This window comes from Pteronotus mesoamericanus, unplaced genomic scaffold (assembly GCF_021234165.1).
Source record: "Pteronotus mesoamericanus isolate MK-2021 breed Mesoamerican mustached bat unplaced genomic scaffold, CSHL_Meso_final contig_40, whole genome shotgun sequence".
NCBI classification, from domain to species: Eukaryota; Metazoa; Chordata; class Mammalia; order Chiroptera; family Mormoopidae; genus Pteronotus; species Pteronotus mesoamericanus.
In genome coordinates, this window is record NW_026555150.1 from 6930090 (window position 1) to 6947721 (window position 17632).

The window sequence follows — 17632 nt, forward strand, 5'->3', positions numbered from 1 at the left end:
AAGAATTAGATAATAGAAGAAATCAAAAAATTTCTGGAAACAAATGAAAATGAACAGACAAGAGTCCAAAACCTATGGGACACAGCAAAGACAGTCCTGAGAGGGAAGTTCATAGCAATACAGACTTACCTAAAAAAGATAGAAACATTTCAAATAAAAGACCTAACACTACAACTTCAAGAACTGGAGAAACAACAACAAATAAATCCCAGAGCAAGTAGAAGGAAGGAAATAGGCAAGATTAGAGCAGAACAGAATGACATAGAGACAAAAAGTACAATTCAGAGGATCAACCAATCCAGAAGCTGGTTCCTTGAAAAGATAAATAAAAACGACAAGCCTTTAAGCAGACTCATCAAGAAAAAAAGGGAGAAGACCCAAATTAATAATATCAGAAATGAAAGAGGAGAAATAACAGCTTATACCACAGAAATACAAAGGATTGTCAAAAACTACTATGAACAATTATATGCCAAGGAACTTGAGAATCTTGATGAAATGGACAAATATCTAGAAAGGTATAATCTTCCAATACTGAAGGAGGAAGAAACAGAAAGCTTGAAGAGACCAACAACAGCTGGAGAAATTGAAGCAGTAATCAAGAAACTCCCAGCACACAAACGCCCAGGGCCAGATGGTTTCACAGGAAAATTTTACAAAACTTTTAAGGAAGAGCTAACCCCTGTCCTTCTCAGACTATTCCAAAAAATCCAAGAGGAGGGAAGACTCCCAGACTCTTTCTATGAGGCCAGCATCACCCTGATTCCAAAACCAGATTAAGACCCTACAAAGAAAGAAAACTACAGGCCCACCTCGCTGATGAACATAGATGCTAAAATCCTCAACAAAATGTTGGTAAACTGCATCCAGCAATACATTCAAAAGATTATCCACCACTATCAAGTGGGATTCAACCCTGGCATGCAGGGATGGTTTAATATCTGCATGTCAATAAACGTGATATATTATATAAATAAAAGAAAAGACAAAAACCACATGATCATCTCAATAGGTGAAGAAAAAGCATTCAATAAGGTACAGCACCCATTTATGATCAAAACACTCAGCAAAATGGGAATAAATGGGGCATTCTTCAATGTAATAAAGGCCATATATGAAAAACCTACAGCCAACATCATACTCAACAGCCAAAAACTGAAAGCTTTCCTGCTAAGATCGGGAACACGATAAGGATGTCCGCTTTCACCGCTTCCTTTCAACGTCGTATTGGAAGTCCTAGCCACAGTGGTCAGACAAGAGAAATAGATAAAAGGCATCCAAATAGGAAAGGAGGAATTAAAACTATCATTGTTTGCAGATGACATGATAGTGTACATAGAGAACCCTGTAGACTCCACCAAAAATCTCCTCAACCTAAAAAGTGAATTTGGCAAAACAGCAGGATACAAAGCCAACATTCAGAAATCAAAGGCATTTTTGTACACCAGCAATGAAATATAAGAAGAAGAAACCAGAAAAAATATACCCTTCGATATAGTAACAAGTAAAATAAAGTGCCTAAGAATAAATTTAACCAACGAGGTAAGAGACCTATATGCAGAAATCTATACAACATTGAAGAAAGAAATGAAGGAAGACACAAATAAATGGAAGCATATACTGTGCTCATGGATTGGTAGAATTCATATCATCAAAATGTCCATACTACCCAAAGCAATTTATAGATTCAACGCAATCCCTATTAAGAAACCAATGACATACTTCACAGAAATAGAACAAACATTCCAAAAATTTATATGGAACCATAAATCACCTCGAATAGCCGCAGCAATTTTCAGAAAGAAACACAAAGTAGGAGGGATCACAATACCAGACATCAAACTGTACTACAAAACCACTATACTCAAAACAATCTGGTACTGGCACAAGAACAGACCGATAGACCAGTGGAACAGAATAGAAAGCCCAGAAATAAGCCCAGGTCTCTATGGACATCTAATATTCGACAAAGGGGGCAGAAGCATAAAATGGAGCAATAACAGCCTCTTCAACAAATGGTGTTGGGAGAGCTGGACGGCTACATGCAAAAAATTGAAATTGGATCATCAGCTGATACCATATACAAAAATAAACTCAAGATGGATAAAAGACTTAAATAGAAGTCGCAACACCTTCAAAATCCTAGAGGAGAACATTGGCAGGAAACTCTCAGGTATCCCACGCAGCAATTTTTTCACTGATATGTCTCCTAAAGCAAGAGACATAAAGGAAAGAATAAACAAGTGGGACCTCATCAAAATAAGAAACTTCTGCACGGCTAAAGAAAACATCAGCCAAATGAAAAGGGAGCCAACCCTATGGGAAAATATATTTGCTAGTGTTACATCAAATAGAGGTTTGATCGCCAAGATATATAACGAACTCATTCGACTCCACCTCAAGAAGACAAACGATCCAATCAAAAAATGGGCAAAGGACCTGGGCAGACACTTTTCCAAAGAGGAGATACAGAGGGCCCAGAAATATTTGAAATGATGCTCAGTCTCACCAGCCATCAGAGTAATGCAGATCAAAACTACCATGAGATACCACCTCACACCGTTCAGAATGACCTTCATAAACAGATCAACAAACAACAGGTGCTGGCAAGGCTGTAGAGAAAATGGAACTCTAGTCCACTGTTGGTGGAAATGCAGACTGGTGCATCCACTGTGGAAAGCAGTGTCGAATTTCCTCAAGTAGCTGAAAATGGAACTCCCTTTCAATCCAGTGATTCCCCTGCTGGGACTATACCCTGAGAACACCAAAACGCCAATACAAAAGAACCTATGCATCTCAATGTTCATAGTAGCACAATTAACATTAGCCAAGTTTTGGAAGCAACCTAAATGCTCATCAGTAGATGATTGGATCAAAAAATTATGGTACATATACACAGTGGAATTCTATGCAGCAGAAAGAAAAAAGGAACTACTAAACTTCGCGACAGCATGGATGGAACTAGAGAGAATTATGCTAAGCGAAATAAGCAAGGGGGTGAAAGACAAATACCGTATGATCTCACCTATAAGCAGAACCTAACCTACAATACAAAGATGCAAGGAAAATAAGACCAGCAACACTGAAAATAAAAGAAACCAAGAGAGACAAGAGCGAAGGATGGAGAGGGGACAGGGAAAAGGAAGGGAAGGGGAAACTCAAGGAACATATAGCAAGGACTCATGGACAAAACCAAAGGGGAAGAGCTGAGGGAGGGAAGGAGGGAAGGGGCAAGGGAAAGTGTTGAGGGATAGGCAGAGACAAATATATTTGAAAAAATATATAAATAAAATAGAGTATGAAAAAAAAACAATAGATAGGAAAGGGAGAAGCCAAAGAACTTATGTGCATGACTGATGGAGATGAACTACATCGGGTGGGAGGTTTGCTTGAGGGAAGTGGGGTACGCAGTGGATGGGGGCACAGGAAAAAAATTGGGACTATTACAACAGCATAATCAGTAAAATATACTTAATATAATAGAAACAATAAATGAATAAATGAAAGGAGACTCTGTGACATACAGGTGAGAGTATTGGCAGAAGTAATGAAGCAGAGAAAAAATTATCCTCAGAAAGAGAACATTCAATGTTAAGAGCCAAATTATTAAACAATGGTTTCGCTCTTGGTAGTCCAGAACACCAGATACAAGGATGAAGCTTAAAATTATAATTACACTGAAAGTGGTAGTATTAGAGAAATTTTATTTGGAGGGAGGAGATAGAGAATGAGATTGTGCCCTTGAGAATGATAATAGTGAAAAGAAAGAAAAAATAAGAGAGGAAAACAGCAGAATCCTGAAAAAGGAAGAAAAAAAAACTGACAACTTTTTTCTTTACTCCTACCACTCCCAACATTAGCATCATTTATTAAATAAACAACATTTTAGTAAAGAAACAGACGAGAATGTGCTTCAGGTATGAACTTTGTCCACTACATGAGTAGGAATTGGAACACACACACACAGTGGGGGAAAGGGTGAGAGACAGAGAGAATATCTTTACACAAAGCAACTGGGCAAATAAAACAGGTATATGAATAAAAATATTTCAACTGATGAAAAATCGCTATCCCCAAACAACCATAAAGAAAAAAAAAAGTAGTGCATAAATCTAAATTACAAGTAAGTATTTTGATACCAATCTCTAAAACCTTTCTTTAAACTTGTAAATTAAAACTGTAATGCAGAACTCAATTTTACAAAGGAAGAAATGCAAAGAAAGTTAAATTCAGGGAAAAAAGTCAAACTAGAGCAACAAGTATATTTTATATACTAAAAGCCACATTCAAATGAAGTCACAACAATTAGTATCTGCATGTAATATAAACTTAGACAGTAACTGCCTATTTAAAGGAGAAAGTACGGGCAATACATGGAGAAATATGCAAGATAAAAGAAATATGCAAAAACTTTAATAATGGGAAACATCAATATACCACACTCAATATAAAATATTGAGTGAAGAATGAAGAATGAAGAAGAGTGAAGAATGAAAAAGCATGAATAGGTAAGAATATAGGAAATAAAAACAACATAATTGAGTATATTTTATAGATATGTATTAAACTCTATAGTATAACAATAAACAGTGTATGTTCTTTCAAAATACTTATAGAGTATCTCAGATTTGATCAAATATGAAGACCCATATCAGGAAAACATCAGGAAGTATCATAAAGAGAAAATGGAGAAACATTTCTTAGCATCCTATATAAGATCTGGAAATTAAAAAGACAATGTAAAAAATTGAAAATTACTTTTGCCTGTAAATATTAGACAATTTTTGGAGCAAAGGAAAATTGCAGGCTTTCTAAGAATTAATAATGACAGTACTACAAATTACAATACATGAGATACATGTGAGGCAGTCACCAGAAGGAAATTCACAGTTTACAAAAATACAAAGTACTCTCTAAAAATGTTTTTATTGTTGTTCAATTACAGTTGTCCTCATTTTTCACCTATTACTCTCCCCTGCCCTATGCACCTGATATATCCCACATTCAATCCTCCCCACCCCATTGTCTTTGTCCATGGATCCTTTATACATGTTTTTAATGCTATAAAGAAACAGTGAAACAAAAAAAAATGGGGCATTCTACAAAGCAACTTATCTGGGAAACTTTAAAATAATGAATTTAATTTAAGAATAAACAGGTTTTTTAATTGAAAAGGAATTATACAAATAACCCAATGTTATGCATGAATCTGGTTGGAAACTGGTTGATGAAAACCAAAGATGGGTTCTATTTTGTGATAATTGGGGAAAATGAATAGAGAGCAGATATTAGATAATATAATGGAACTATTATTTATTTTCTTAGGTGTGATGATGATATTGTGGTTATATTGGAGAATGGTTTAATTCTTAGCAGATCCATGCTGAAATATTTATGTAGGAAGAGTAGAGTAAAATATAGCAATGTTGATTGTTGAATCTGAATGGAAAATATATGGTGGTGAATTTTTTCAACTTTTGTCTATGTTTGAATCATAATTTTTAAGTACAATAGAATTTATAAATCACAAAACTAAAAATTGTAGAAAGGAAATAAACATATGCACAGTGTAATACCATTTATGTGAGTACTTTAAGTATGCAAATATACTATACATTACTTCACACATTGATCATGTGTGATAATATCACATATCAACTTCAGGTGGTGAGTAATTCTGGAGAAGTGTATGGTGGTGATGGATGGGATTCTAGCGAGGCTTATGTTTCATTTCTGTAATAAAATATGGAGAAAAGGAACTTCAGTAAATAGGGCAAAATGTTAATCTTTGTTAAATGTAGCTTGTGGTAATTACTATTTGTTATAATGTGTTCTTTATTTTCTATGTTTAAATACTTAATAATTAAATATTTTAGCTTAAAATGTCTCCAGATAAAATATGGAAGATGGTGAATATCAAACTAATAAAATAATTATCAATAATTAAAAGGAGAGAGAGAATATGAATCTAGATGAAATAAGTATTCAAGCATTCTACATTGCTGATAACTTTCTGAATTTTTAATCAGGAAGGGAATGGAATTCATATTCTAAGAGGCTGGTACACTGCATTCTTACTACAAAAGCAATACTGTTCTTTGGATGTTTTAAAATTTTATCATGCTGAAAATGCCAACTTTGTTCACAATGAAGGCACTGCATTGATAATTTCACAAGTTTTATATAAATGGGGTTAATGCAGTTATATACAATGGTATGCTGAGGCTGGCTCACACTGGATCAATAAGGTTTATTGTGCGCATTTCAGAGAGCTGGCTCACTAGCATATCACTTCTTACATAGGAATTGAAGTGATGAGCTGGTGTTTAACAACTGCCTCTCATGGGGATAAAAGTTTTGATTTATAATGTTTCCCAGTTTCTATGGTCTACATATTCCTACCATGTCAATTTTAAGCTACTGATGTGACCTCACTAAACTTGTGGATTTGGAATAGAAGCACACAGTGAACAGTTTTTAAAAATCGTGTGTGTGTCGGTCTATGACTTTCACAACCTTCTTCCATTCACTCCCCTTGGATTTGGTGGCCTTGTGGTCTTTGAGGCACTTGGCAATGTAGTTGATATTCCTCATCAGCACTTTGTACCATGCACAGTAACTCAAAGCAACCTGCAGGTTCTCTCCCTGGTACTCCAAGTCATTCTTCTTTTATTTATTGTTGTTCAGTTACAATTATTCTGCCTTTTCCCCATCCCTATCCTGCACACTCCGCCCACTCACACAGTCAATCTCCCCCATTGTCTGTGTCCATGAGTTTGTTCATCTCATTTTTTCTGGGAAGGCCTTTGTGCCTATCTGTATTCAGATTAGACTCTGGAAGTTTGTCATAAATCTTCATAAGGTGATCCTGTTCCTTATCATGGCAGAGGCTAAAGAGACTCTCATCCATGTTGTAGACGAGCAAGATTGTAAATGTGTATTTCAGTATAACCACCTTGGCCCAATATGGCACTGGCCAGGCATTGACTCCACAGAAGTGCAGAATCATCACCATAATGATCAAGGCAGTGGAGGCTGTGATCAAGACCATCGTGGCTATGTAATAGTTTCCTATCAGAGGGATATTTTCTGAATTCAGCATGATCTCTGCCAACTTGAGCTGAAATACAGTCATAGCCAACAAGATGGTCACTCCCAAGGAGACCTTTTCCCCAGAGGCTGCAGAGAGACAAAAACTCAAGGGAGCCAGAAAAGATATGAGGATGCAAGAGATGAGGATATTGACAATATAGAAGGTGGACCTTTTCTTCAAGAGAGTGAATGTCACATCGGGATAAGACTCAAAGTGGCAATCATAGGACTTCACATTCTTCACAGCAGGCATGCCATAGATCTCCCACTCCATATCCTCAATGAAGTCAGAGAAGTCTCCACACTGTCAACACTTTTAAACCAGTTCGTGTTGACTTCAGCACACCACTAAAGTACATTTATCTCAAACTTTCCTCTCTGACTTTGTAGTGGAGCCTAGTACTACATGATGGAAACAATAGAAGAAAGAAATCTATAATTTGCGACTGTAGCGAGGAAGGGGGAAGTAAAGACAAGGTTGCTTTGATTAATTTCCTATATCTTGAATTCCTTACATAGTTTAAGGGGCGGACAAAAGTAGGTACCTGAAACAGGTTATTTTTGTATTATTATTTATTAATTATTGTGTTATTTATTTGTATTACAATTATAAACTTACTTTTTCCCACCCCTGTGTGTGTGTGTGTGTGTATAATTCTACTCTATTATTATGCAGGTATTTAGATTATGTGTTAGAATAATATTGTTCCAATTTTTCTAGGATTTGGGAGAATAAATATTATTGAGAAAAATAACTTTGAGAATGGTTAATTCTATAGTTGTAATTTTAAGTCAAACAAGTTTTGGAATTCAGGCAATGTAGCACAGATGATTGGGCTGGAAAATTTATTCTAAAAATAAACTACTCTTCCAGCTTTCTTTTTTCTAATTTTTTTAACCTTACCACATGAAAGAAAGGTTAAACACCCTTCAAAACACACAATTGGCTAATTAACAGCACATAGAAGCTGAAAATACACTACATTGTAAAGCAGGTCATTTCAAAGTGATTTTGTCTAAGAATTGCCACCCAGTGGAAGAAAATGTTATAGTTTCATGAGTCTGGAACTAGGCAATAAAATTTTAATCGGATACAATCACATAATGATTTTTTTTCGCATGAATATTTCAACCGCTAGTCTTAATATGAAAGACTACAGGTTGAATGTATATTAATTGTAGAAAAATATGCCACAATTTATTTAGAACTACTTGTAATAAAAACTGCCTATATTTCACAAGTCAATAAAAATAAAACCATTGTAGAATTATGGTCATTTTGACATATTTAAAATGCATCTCTATAAGAATACTTTTCTGTATAATATTGCCTTAGTCTCTTCAAGCTGATATAACACAATATCATAGACTTGGTAACTTATAAATGACAAATTTATTTCTCACACTTCTGGAGGATAAAAGTCCAAGATCAAGGTGCCAGCATGGTTGTATGAGAGTCCTCTTCCTGGTTGTAGACAGCTAACTTCTGGCTATGTGTTCTCATGGTGTTAAGGGGCTAGGGAACTTTGCGGGATCTCTTTTAATAGAGCACTAACATCATTCATGAACACTCTATTCTCATGATCTAATCATTCCCCAAAGACCCCTCCTTCTAATAACATTACATTGGGCATTAGGATTTTAACATACACATTTTGGGGGAACACAAACATTCAGACCATAGAGAGAATGAACAGAGATTTGTTACACTTAGTAAAAAGTTTTAAATTCCCCATAGCTCTAAATTATGCCATGGCCCTAACCAATATTAAGAATGATATTGCAGAGATAAGAATAAGGTCTACACGTATTTATAGATTCCTTAATGATATTTTCTATTTCAGTAACAAAGCCTGAATTAAAGTATACTTATGGTAATCAAAGTCCCTGAGAAATATTGTCTGCTTAGTGGAATAGAGTGGTTATCTATAGAAAGCTTTAGGGCTAATATATAAAACACTTGAACAATGTAACATTAAATATCTTATAATAAGCTTCTCATACCATACCATAAATTGAGATCTCTGGGAAGCAGACTCTGAAGCCAGATTTACCATACAGGAGGTTTAATAGTTAGTACTCTTAGAATCAACACCTATAGAAATGACAGGAACAAAGGAGGATTAGACAGAAGGGTAAATTGAGCTGTGATACAATCCCAAGTAAGGTTTCAGCTTGTCCTCCTTGGGAGCCCAAGAGCTGGGACCACCCACTAGAGCTATCGAAAATAGAAGCAATGGGGCTGGGCTTTTAAACTTTCACACTGATCATTAATTTGATAGAGTCTGGCTCAAGTAGGGAAACTTAGGTAAGGGAATTTACTTCACTTGAGGCAATCTCCAAAGAGGGCTAAGAGTTGAGGCTAAAACGAGGAGTAAGTTCATCATTACTGAAGGGGAGTCTGGGTGCAGCATCACAATCTCTACTATGTAAATCTTTGATGAAATAAGAGAAAATTCACCTTACAGAAGGATAATTTTTTTCTCAATATTTTGAGGAAGGCATGCATTGAAAATTCCATCTGCCCACATCCACTCAACTACTGTTTTCTTCTTATGTAAGCATCATTTGATTTAAACTATACATTTTTAGGAAGTAAATAATGATTCTTTTCTCTGAGCCATGTATTAAACAGTAAACACAATGTAATGGCAAAACAATGCTGATGTTATAAAAATTAATTCAGATATTGAATATTTCTACTTAGTTTCTTCTCTGTATGGCATTAACAAAATACATTACATGGTCTTTTAATATTATTTGATGTATATATGTAAATATTGACTTTTCTAACTGATTCTACAAGATAAATGATAGTCTTCCTAAACATATTGGACCTAATCAGAAAAATGCAGATCCTTAATATTTAAAAGTGTTTACTCTTGATAAATATTTACATTTTTACTGCTTCACAGTGCCAGAAGTGCAAAATTCTTCACTTGTCCATGAGATGGCTAAGCAAAGAGGAGGCACAGTACTATCAGTAGACAAACTTTATAGCAATTTGCAAAATCTAGATATACAAAATTAGATTTGTTTCTATTTTTAACCCAAAGACAAGGCAAGAATAGTGTAGCTGATGCATGTATTCTGCTGTGCTGTGATTGGGTGTCACTGCAGAAAAAAGCCCAGTGGAATAAATTAGTGTGCAATAAATAGCTTGGAAGCCCTTTCAGGATTAGAATAAGGAAGCTCTATTGCAACATGTGTTGTATGGGATAACAATGTCAGTGAATTCTCCCTCACAGAATATATATTGTATTACATATATAATGTCGAAGTTCCCTAATACCATTTGTGTGATCCTTTCGCAAAATTTTCTTTTCTAAATTTTTATCTTTTGTACTTTATTGAGGTATAAATGACATAAAATAAGCTGCACATCTCTGAAATGTACAATATGATAAGATTTTTTTAATTAAAAAAACTTTTTTATTGTTCAAATACATTTGTCTCCATTTACCCAGCACCACTTTCCCCTGCCCCACCAACCCCAAACTCCCTCCCGCAATCCTTCCCCACCTGGGCTTCATCCATGTGTCCTTCACACCTTTTCTTCGATCTGACCCTTCCTTTTCCCCTCCCCACTACCCCTTCCCTCCATCCTATCTCTGTCAGTTTCTTCTTTCTTTCAATGTTGCTAGTCATATTTTCCTTTCCTGCTTGCTTTGCTGATTAGGTTCCACTTATAGGTGAGATCTTATGGTATTTGTCTTTCACTGCCTTGCTTATTTCACTTACCATAATGCTCTCAAGTTCCATACATGCTGTCGTGAAGGGTAGTAGCTCTTTCTGTTTTTCTGCTGCATAGGATTCCATTGTGTAAATGTACCATAGTGTTTTGATCCACTCATGTACTGATGGACACTTAGGTTGCTTCCAGCACTTGGCTATTGTAAATTGTGCTCTTATGAACATTGGGGTCCATAACTGCTTTTGTATTGGTGTTTCAGGATTCTTAAGGTATAATCCCAGCAGTGAAATAGTTGAGTCAAAAGACAGTTCCATTTTTAGCTTTTTGAGGAAATTCAAATCTGTTTTCCACAGTCGCTGCACCAGTCTACATTCCCACCAACAGTGTACTAGGGCTCCTTTTTCTCCAGAGCCTCACCAGAATCTGTTTTTTATTGATGTGTTCATGGTGGCTATTCTGACCAGTGTGATGTGGTATCACCTTGTGGTTTTAATTTCCACTTCTCTGATGGCTAGTGATGCTGAGCATCCATTCATATGTCTCTGGGCCCTGTGTATGTCCTCCTTGGAGAAGAGTCTTTTCAGGTCCTTTGCCCATTTTTTATTTGGATTGTATGTCTTCCTGGAGTGGAGTCATGTGAGTTCTTTATATATTTTGGAGATCAAACCCTTCTCTAAGGTATCATTCACAAATATATTTTCCCAATACAGTTGGTTCCCTTTTCATTTGGCTGATATTTTCTATAGCCATGCAGAACCTTCTCATGCTGATGTAGTCCCATTTGTTTATTATTTTCTATATATCCCTTGCTCTACAGGACATATCAGTGAAACTATTGCTGCATGGGATATCTGAGAGTTTCTTTCCCATGTTCTCCTCTAGGACTTTTATGGCATTGTGACATATATTTAAGTCTTTTATCCATTTGAGCTTATTTTTGTGTATGGTGTCAATTGGTGGTTGAATTTCATTTTTTTTCATCTAGCTGTTCATTTCTCCCAAGACCATTTGTTGAAGGGGCTATTTTATGCTTCTCCATTTTCTGCTTCTGCCCCCTTTGTCAAATATTAATTGACCACAGAGACATGGGTTTATTTCTGGGCTCTCTATTCTGTTCCATTGATCTATGTGTCTGTTTTCATGTCAGTACCAGACTGTTTTGATAATGGTGGACTTGTGAAATAGTTTGATGTCAGGTATTGTGTTCCTTCCTGCTTTGTTCTTCTTTCTCATAATTGCTGTGGCTATTTGGGTTCATTTATGGTTCCATATAAATTTTTTAAAATGTTTGTTGTATGTCTCTGAAATATAATATTGGGATTTTAATAGGGATTGCGTTGAATCTATAAATTGCTTTGGGTAGTATGGGCATTTCGATGATGTTAATTCTTCCAATCCATTAATATGGTATATGCTTCCATTTATTTGTGTCTTCCTTAATTTCTATCTTCAGTGTTATATAGTTTCCTGCTTAGAGGACTTTTACCTCCTTGGTTAAGTTTCTTTCTAGGTAATTTATTTTTCTGATTGCTATAGCAAATGTAATTTTTTTCCTGATTTCTGCTTCAGATATTTCATTGTTGGTGTACAAAAGTGCTTTTGATTTCTGAATACTGACTTTGTATCTTACAGTTTTGCCAAATTCACTTATTAGGTCGAGTAGTTTTTTGTGGAGTCTATGAGGTTTTCTATATACACTATCATTTCATCTGACAAAAATGATAGTTTTACTTTCTCTTTTCCTTTTGGATATCTTTTAATTCCTTTTCTTGTCTGATCTCTGTGGCTAGGACTTCCAATACTATGTTGAATAGAAGTGGGAAAAGTAGACATCCTTGTCTTGTTCCCAAACTTATTGGTAAAGCTTTTAGTTTTTGTCCATTGAGTATGAGGTTGGCTTTAAGTTTTGCATATATGGCCTTTATTATGTTGAGTTATGCCCCTTTTATTCCCACTTTTCTGAGTGTTTTTACCATAAATGGATGCTGTACCTTATCAAATGCTTTTGCTGCATCTATTGAAATTAACATGTGGTTTTGTCCTTCCTTTTGTTTATGTGATGTATCACCTTTATTGATTGTGAATATTGAACCATCCTTGCATCCATGGGATGAATCCCATTTGATCATGGCTCATGGTCTTTTTAATGTATTGCTGGATAAGGTGTGCCAATATTTTGTTGAGGATTTTAGTATCTATGTTTATCAGCAATATTGGCCTGTAATTTTCTTTCTTGGTTGTGTCTTTATCTGGTTTTGGGAGTAGGATGATGCTGGCCTCATAAAAAGAGTTTGGGAGTTTTGTCTTGGGTTTTTTGGAACAGTCTGAGAAGGACAGGGTTTAGCTCTTCCTTAAATGTTTGTAAAAATCTGTGAAACTGTCCAGTCCAGGGCTTTTGTGTACTGGGAGTTTTTTGATTATTGCTTCAATTTCCACAGCTGTTATCGGTCTGTTTAGGCTTTCTGCTTTTTCTTCATTCTGTGTAGGAAAGGTACATTTTTCTAGAAATTGGCCCATTTCACCCTGGTTTTCAAATTTCTTGGCATATATCTGTGCATAGTAATTTCTTACAACCCTTTGTATTTCTGTTGTAACAGTTGTTATTTCTCCTCTTTCATTTCTAATATTATTTATTAGGTCCTCGCCCTCTTTGCCTTGATGAGTGTGCTTAAAGGCTTGTTGATTTTGTTTATCTTTTCAAAGACCAGCTCCTGGATTGTTTGATCCTTTGAATTGTTCTTTTAGTCTCTATGTTATTCAATTATGTTTTGATCTTGATTATTTCCTTGCTTTTACTTGCTCTGGACTTTGTTTGGTTTTATTCCTCCAGTTCTTGAAGCTGGAGGGTTACGTCATTTATTTGAAATCTTTCTATCTTTTTAAGGTACACCTGTATTGCTATGAAATTCCATCTTAAGACTGCCTTTGCTGTGTCCCATAGATTTTGGAGAGTTGTGTGTTCATTTTCATTTGTTTCCAGAAAGTTTTTGATTTCTTCTTTGTTCTCATTATTGACCCATTCATTGTGTATTAGCATGCTATTCAGACTCCCTGAGTTTGAATGTTTGCAGTGTTTTGCTTGAGGTTGGTTTGTAGATTCATGCCCTTATGGTCTGGAAAAATGTATGTTATGATTTCAATTTTTCTGAATTTGTTGAGTCTTGTTTTGTGTCCTATCATTTGGTCTATGTTTCCAAATGTTCCGTGTACATTTGAAAAAAATGTGTATTTTTCTTTTCTGGGATGAAAGGTTCTATATATGTCAGTTAAGTCCATTTGATCTGATGTATTGTTGAGTTCCACATTATCATTGTTGTTGTTTTGTTTGGAACATCTATGCATTTTTGACAATGAGGTGTTAAAATCCCCTACTCTCAGTGTGTTGCTGTCTATATCTTTCTTGAAGTCCTCCAAGATTTTCCTTATATATTGGGGTGCTCCTTTGTTGGATGTATATAAGTTTTCAATGTTTATATCTTCTTGATGGATTCTTCCTTTCAGTATTATGAAGTGTCCTACTGGATCTCTTCTTATGGCCTTTGTTTTGAAATCTAATTTTTCTGATATAAGTATTGCTATCTCTGCTTTTTTCCTTGTCCATTTGCTTGGAATATTTTATTTCATCTCTTTACTTTCAGTCTCCGTAGGTCCTTTTTTCTGAGGCGGGTCTCTTGTGTGTAGGCAGCATATGTGTGGGTAATGTTTTATTATCCATTTAGTTACCCTACAACTTTTGATTGAGGTATTTAATCCACTTACGTTTAAAGTTATTATTGATAGATACTTAGTCATTTTTTTTTCCTTTTGTACCTGTGTTCCTCTCTTTCTCACTTTTTTTATCGTCTTAAAGCAACCTTTTTATCATATCTTGCTGTGTTGGTTTAGGGGAAATGTAATTTTTTAGCCTTCTTTTGTTTGGGAAACTCCTTATTTTGCCTTCTATTTTTATTGGGACCCTTGCTGGGTAGAGCAGTCTTGGTTGCAGGCTTTTGCTTTTCATTACTTGAAATATTTCTTGCCATTCCCTTCTGGCTTGTAGTGTTTCTGTTGAGAAGTCAGCTGCTAGCCATATCGGGACTCCCTTGTATGTTACTTCCTGTTTCTCCCTTGATGCTTTTAGGATTCTCTCTTTGTCTTTGATATTTGTCATTTTAATCATGATATGTGTTGGAGTGGGCCTTATTGGGTTCCTCTTGAATGGGACCCTCTCTGCTTCCTGGACTTGTGTGACTTTTTCTCTCCTCCAATTAAGGAAGTTTTCCACCATTACTTTTTCAAACAGGTTCTCTATGCCTTGCTCCTCCTCTCTTTCTGGTATCCCTATGATACAGACATTATTACATTTCATGTTGTCCTGCATTTTCTTCTACTCTTCCTAATTCTCTTTGAGTCTCTTATTAATTTCTTGATCTTTTTGGGATCATTTTTCCACCTTTTCCTCCATCTCACTGATTCAATCCTCTGCTTCATGAAGCCTACTTTTGATGCCTTCTACTGTGTTCTCCAATTCAGAAATTGAATTCTTCCTTTCCTCTTCTTTTTTTGTTGTTGTTGTTTCTATGTCCTTTTTCATGCTGTTATAATTTCCTGTGATTTCCTCACAGAGTCCCTGTAGGTTTTTTTTTAATTTACTCTGAGCTTACTGAGCTAACTGAGCTTCCTTAGAACCATTATCTTGAACTCAATATCTGATAGCTTACTTGCCTCTGTTTAATTCATTTCTCTTTTGGGGGATTTCTCCTTTCCCTTTGATTGGGGAGTGTTTCTTTGCCTTCCCATTTTTTCAGAGACTCTTCTTTTTTTGCTTCTTAAATTGATCTGTCTTTTTTCCTGACTTTGTGGTGTTAACTTCTGTGATAGAAGACTGCTCTTTTTCATTTTCTTTTGAATCTGCCTCTGATGAAGTCACATGTTGTCCCTGTCTGACCTTAGGTAGTCTGTTAGAGACTTCCAGGAATCTACTGTCTGTGGCTATCTCTTTCAGTTGTTAATCTAGTCACTCTGCACTCAGCAATCAAGTTTAGGCACCTCAGGGCCAGGCTGAGTCCCTCCTGTCAACTGGGTTATTGGGTCCTCATGCTGTTGCTGCTCAGGGGAGTGGTCTGCCTGAGCAAGATGGCTGCTGCCATATGGGGGAGGATTCCGCACCGGGATCCTGCTGGCTACTCCCTCAGTTCTATCACCAAAGCCCAACTCTGCACACTCACCTCAAGTGTCTCTATACTACTCTGTGCTCCCTTTAGCCAGTGATCTACTATCTGTGACTGCTGCTCTGTACTTAGTAATTGGGCTTGTGCACCACTGGGCCAGGATACGGCCTCTTGGGGGCATAGTTATTATATCCTCTCACACTGCTGCCACTCAGGGTAGTGGTTTGCTTGAGCAAGATGGCTGCTGCCCTATGGCAGATGAATCATCACCGGGATCCTGCCAGCCATATCCTCGTGTCCCTCCCCAAACCTCCCTCCCCAGTCTCTCCTCAGGTGGCTCCAGCCCACTCTGCCCCCACCTTTGCTGGAGCCCAGGGTAAGTGGCTACCAATGCAAATGTATCTGTTGGCCCTTTCAATGGCTCTTTGCATCTCTAGCTACCCATCTCTGGCAGAGACCAACCCTGTCACTTTTCGCACCTGGTTGTTATCTGTGTACTTTTTGGGCCCTAGTGCTGTAGGCTGAGGATTCCCCACATATGGTTCAGAGCCCACTCTTCTCAGGAGGACCCCATTGGCTTTTTAAATATCCCTCTGATGCTGCTGCATGGGGTCACCCAGCTTGCCTTCTCAAGTCTCTACTGCACTCCTTACCAGTTAGTTTGTGCTGAAGCACATTCTTCCCAATATTTGATAAAGTTTGTCATTTTAATTTCTTCCTTCGTGGTGATTTCTCAGTGTGGTTTAATTTGTATTTCCCTGGTGATTAATAATGTTGAACATCTTTTTATGCACATGTAAGCAATCAATATATGATCTTTTGAAAATTATCTTTTAAATATTTTGCCTTTTTTCTTATCATTCAATTATAACACATTGTATATACATATATGAAAAATACATACATATATTTTATATATAATTATTTATTTTTAAGTAATATATACAATTTATAACAAAATATGTTATATGTCTATTTCTTTTTTATATTTTTATTTATTCACTTTTAGAGAGAAGGAAAGAGAGGGAGAAAGAGAATGAGAGAAACATCAATGCATGAGAGACACATCGATCAGTTGCCTCTCACATGCCACCATCTGGGGAACTTGGGCCACAACTCAGGCATGTGCCCTGACAGGGAATCGAACCAGCGACACTTCGGTTCACAGTCCAGCACTCAATCGACTGAGCCACAGCAGCCAAGTATGTATTTCTATATATATAACAGTTTATGAATATATATGTAACATAATATACATATATTCAGAGTTCAAGTCCTTTTTCTCATTGCAATTACTTTCGCACAGTTTTTGCCTCCCTTTCTTTAGAACTCCCTATTTTTTAGAAAAATCTTTTGATTTTATGACTTACAATTTTCAACTCATATCATGTTTTATACTTTGTACTTTTTGTCTTATGTCAGAAGAATGTTTGGTAATTTTTTGGCAATGTATATGCTTTATTTATTTATTGTTGTTAAATTAGAGCTGTCCCAGTTTTCCCCCCTTCACTCTCTCCCTCCCCTCCCACCCATCCCTCTCCCTCAGTCAATTCTTACACTGTTGTCCCTTTCTTGGGTCCCTTATACACGTTCCTTGACTATATCCTTCCCCTTATTTCTCCCATTATCCTTTTCTTCCCACCCTTTTGGTTACTGTAAGTTTGTTCTTTATTTTCATGTCTCTGGTTCTACTTTG

At 36.2% G+C, this 17632-nt stretch overlaps 1 protein-coding gene across 1 annotated transcript in view; it reads right to left on the bottom strand.

The window, feature by feature from the left end:
- Window positions 1-2285: 2285 nt before the first annotated feature.
- LOC129073332 (neuronal acetylcholine receptor subunit alpha-9-like) overlaps window positions 2286-17632 on the bottom strand; it is a gene marked incomplete at its 3' end in the record, with an annotated part of 28149 nt that continues 12802 nt past the window's right edge. The window contains exons 2-4 of the mRNA XM_054576979.1: window positions 6771-7396; window positions 6497-6667; window positions 2286-2307 (exon numbers count right to left, since the gene is read on the bottom strand). Coding sequence (XP_054432954.1) covers window positions 2286-2307; window positions 6497-6667; window positions 6771-7396 — 819 coding nt within the window. The remainder of the gene's footprint in view (window positions 2308-6496; window positions 6668-6770; window positions 7397-17632) is intronic.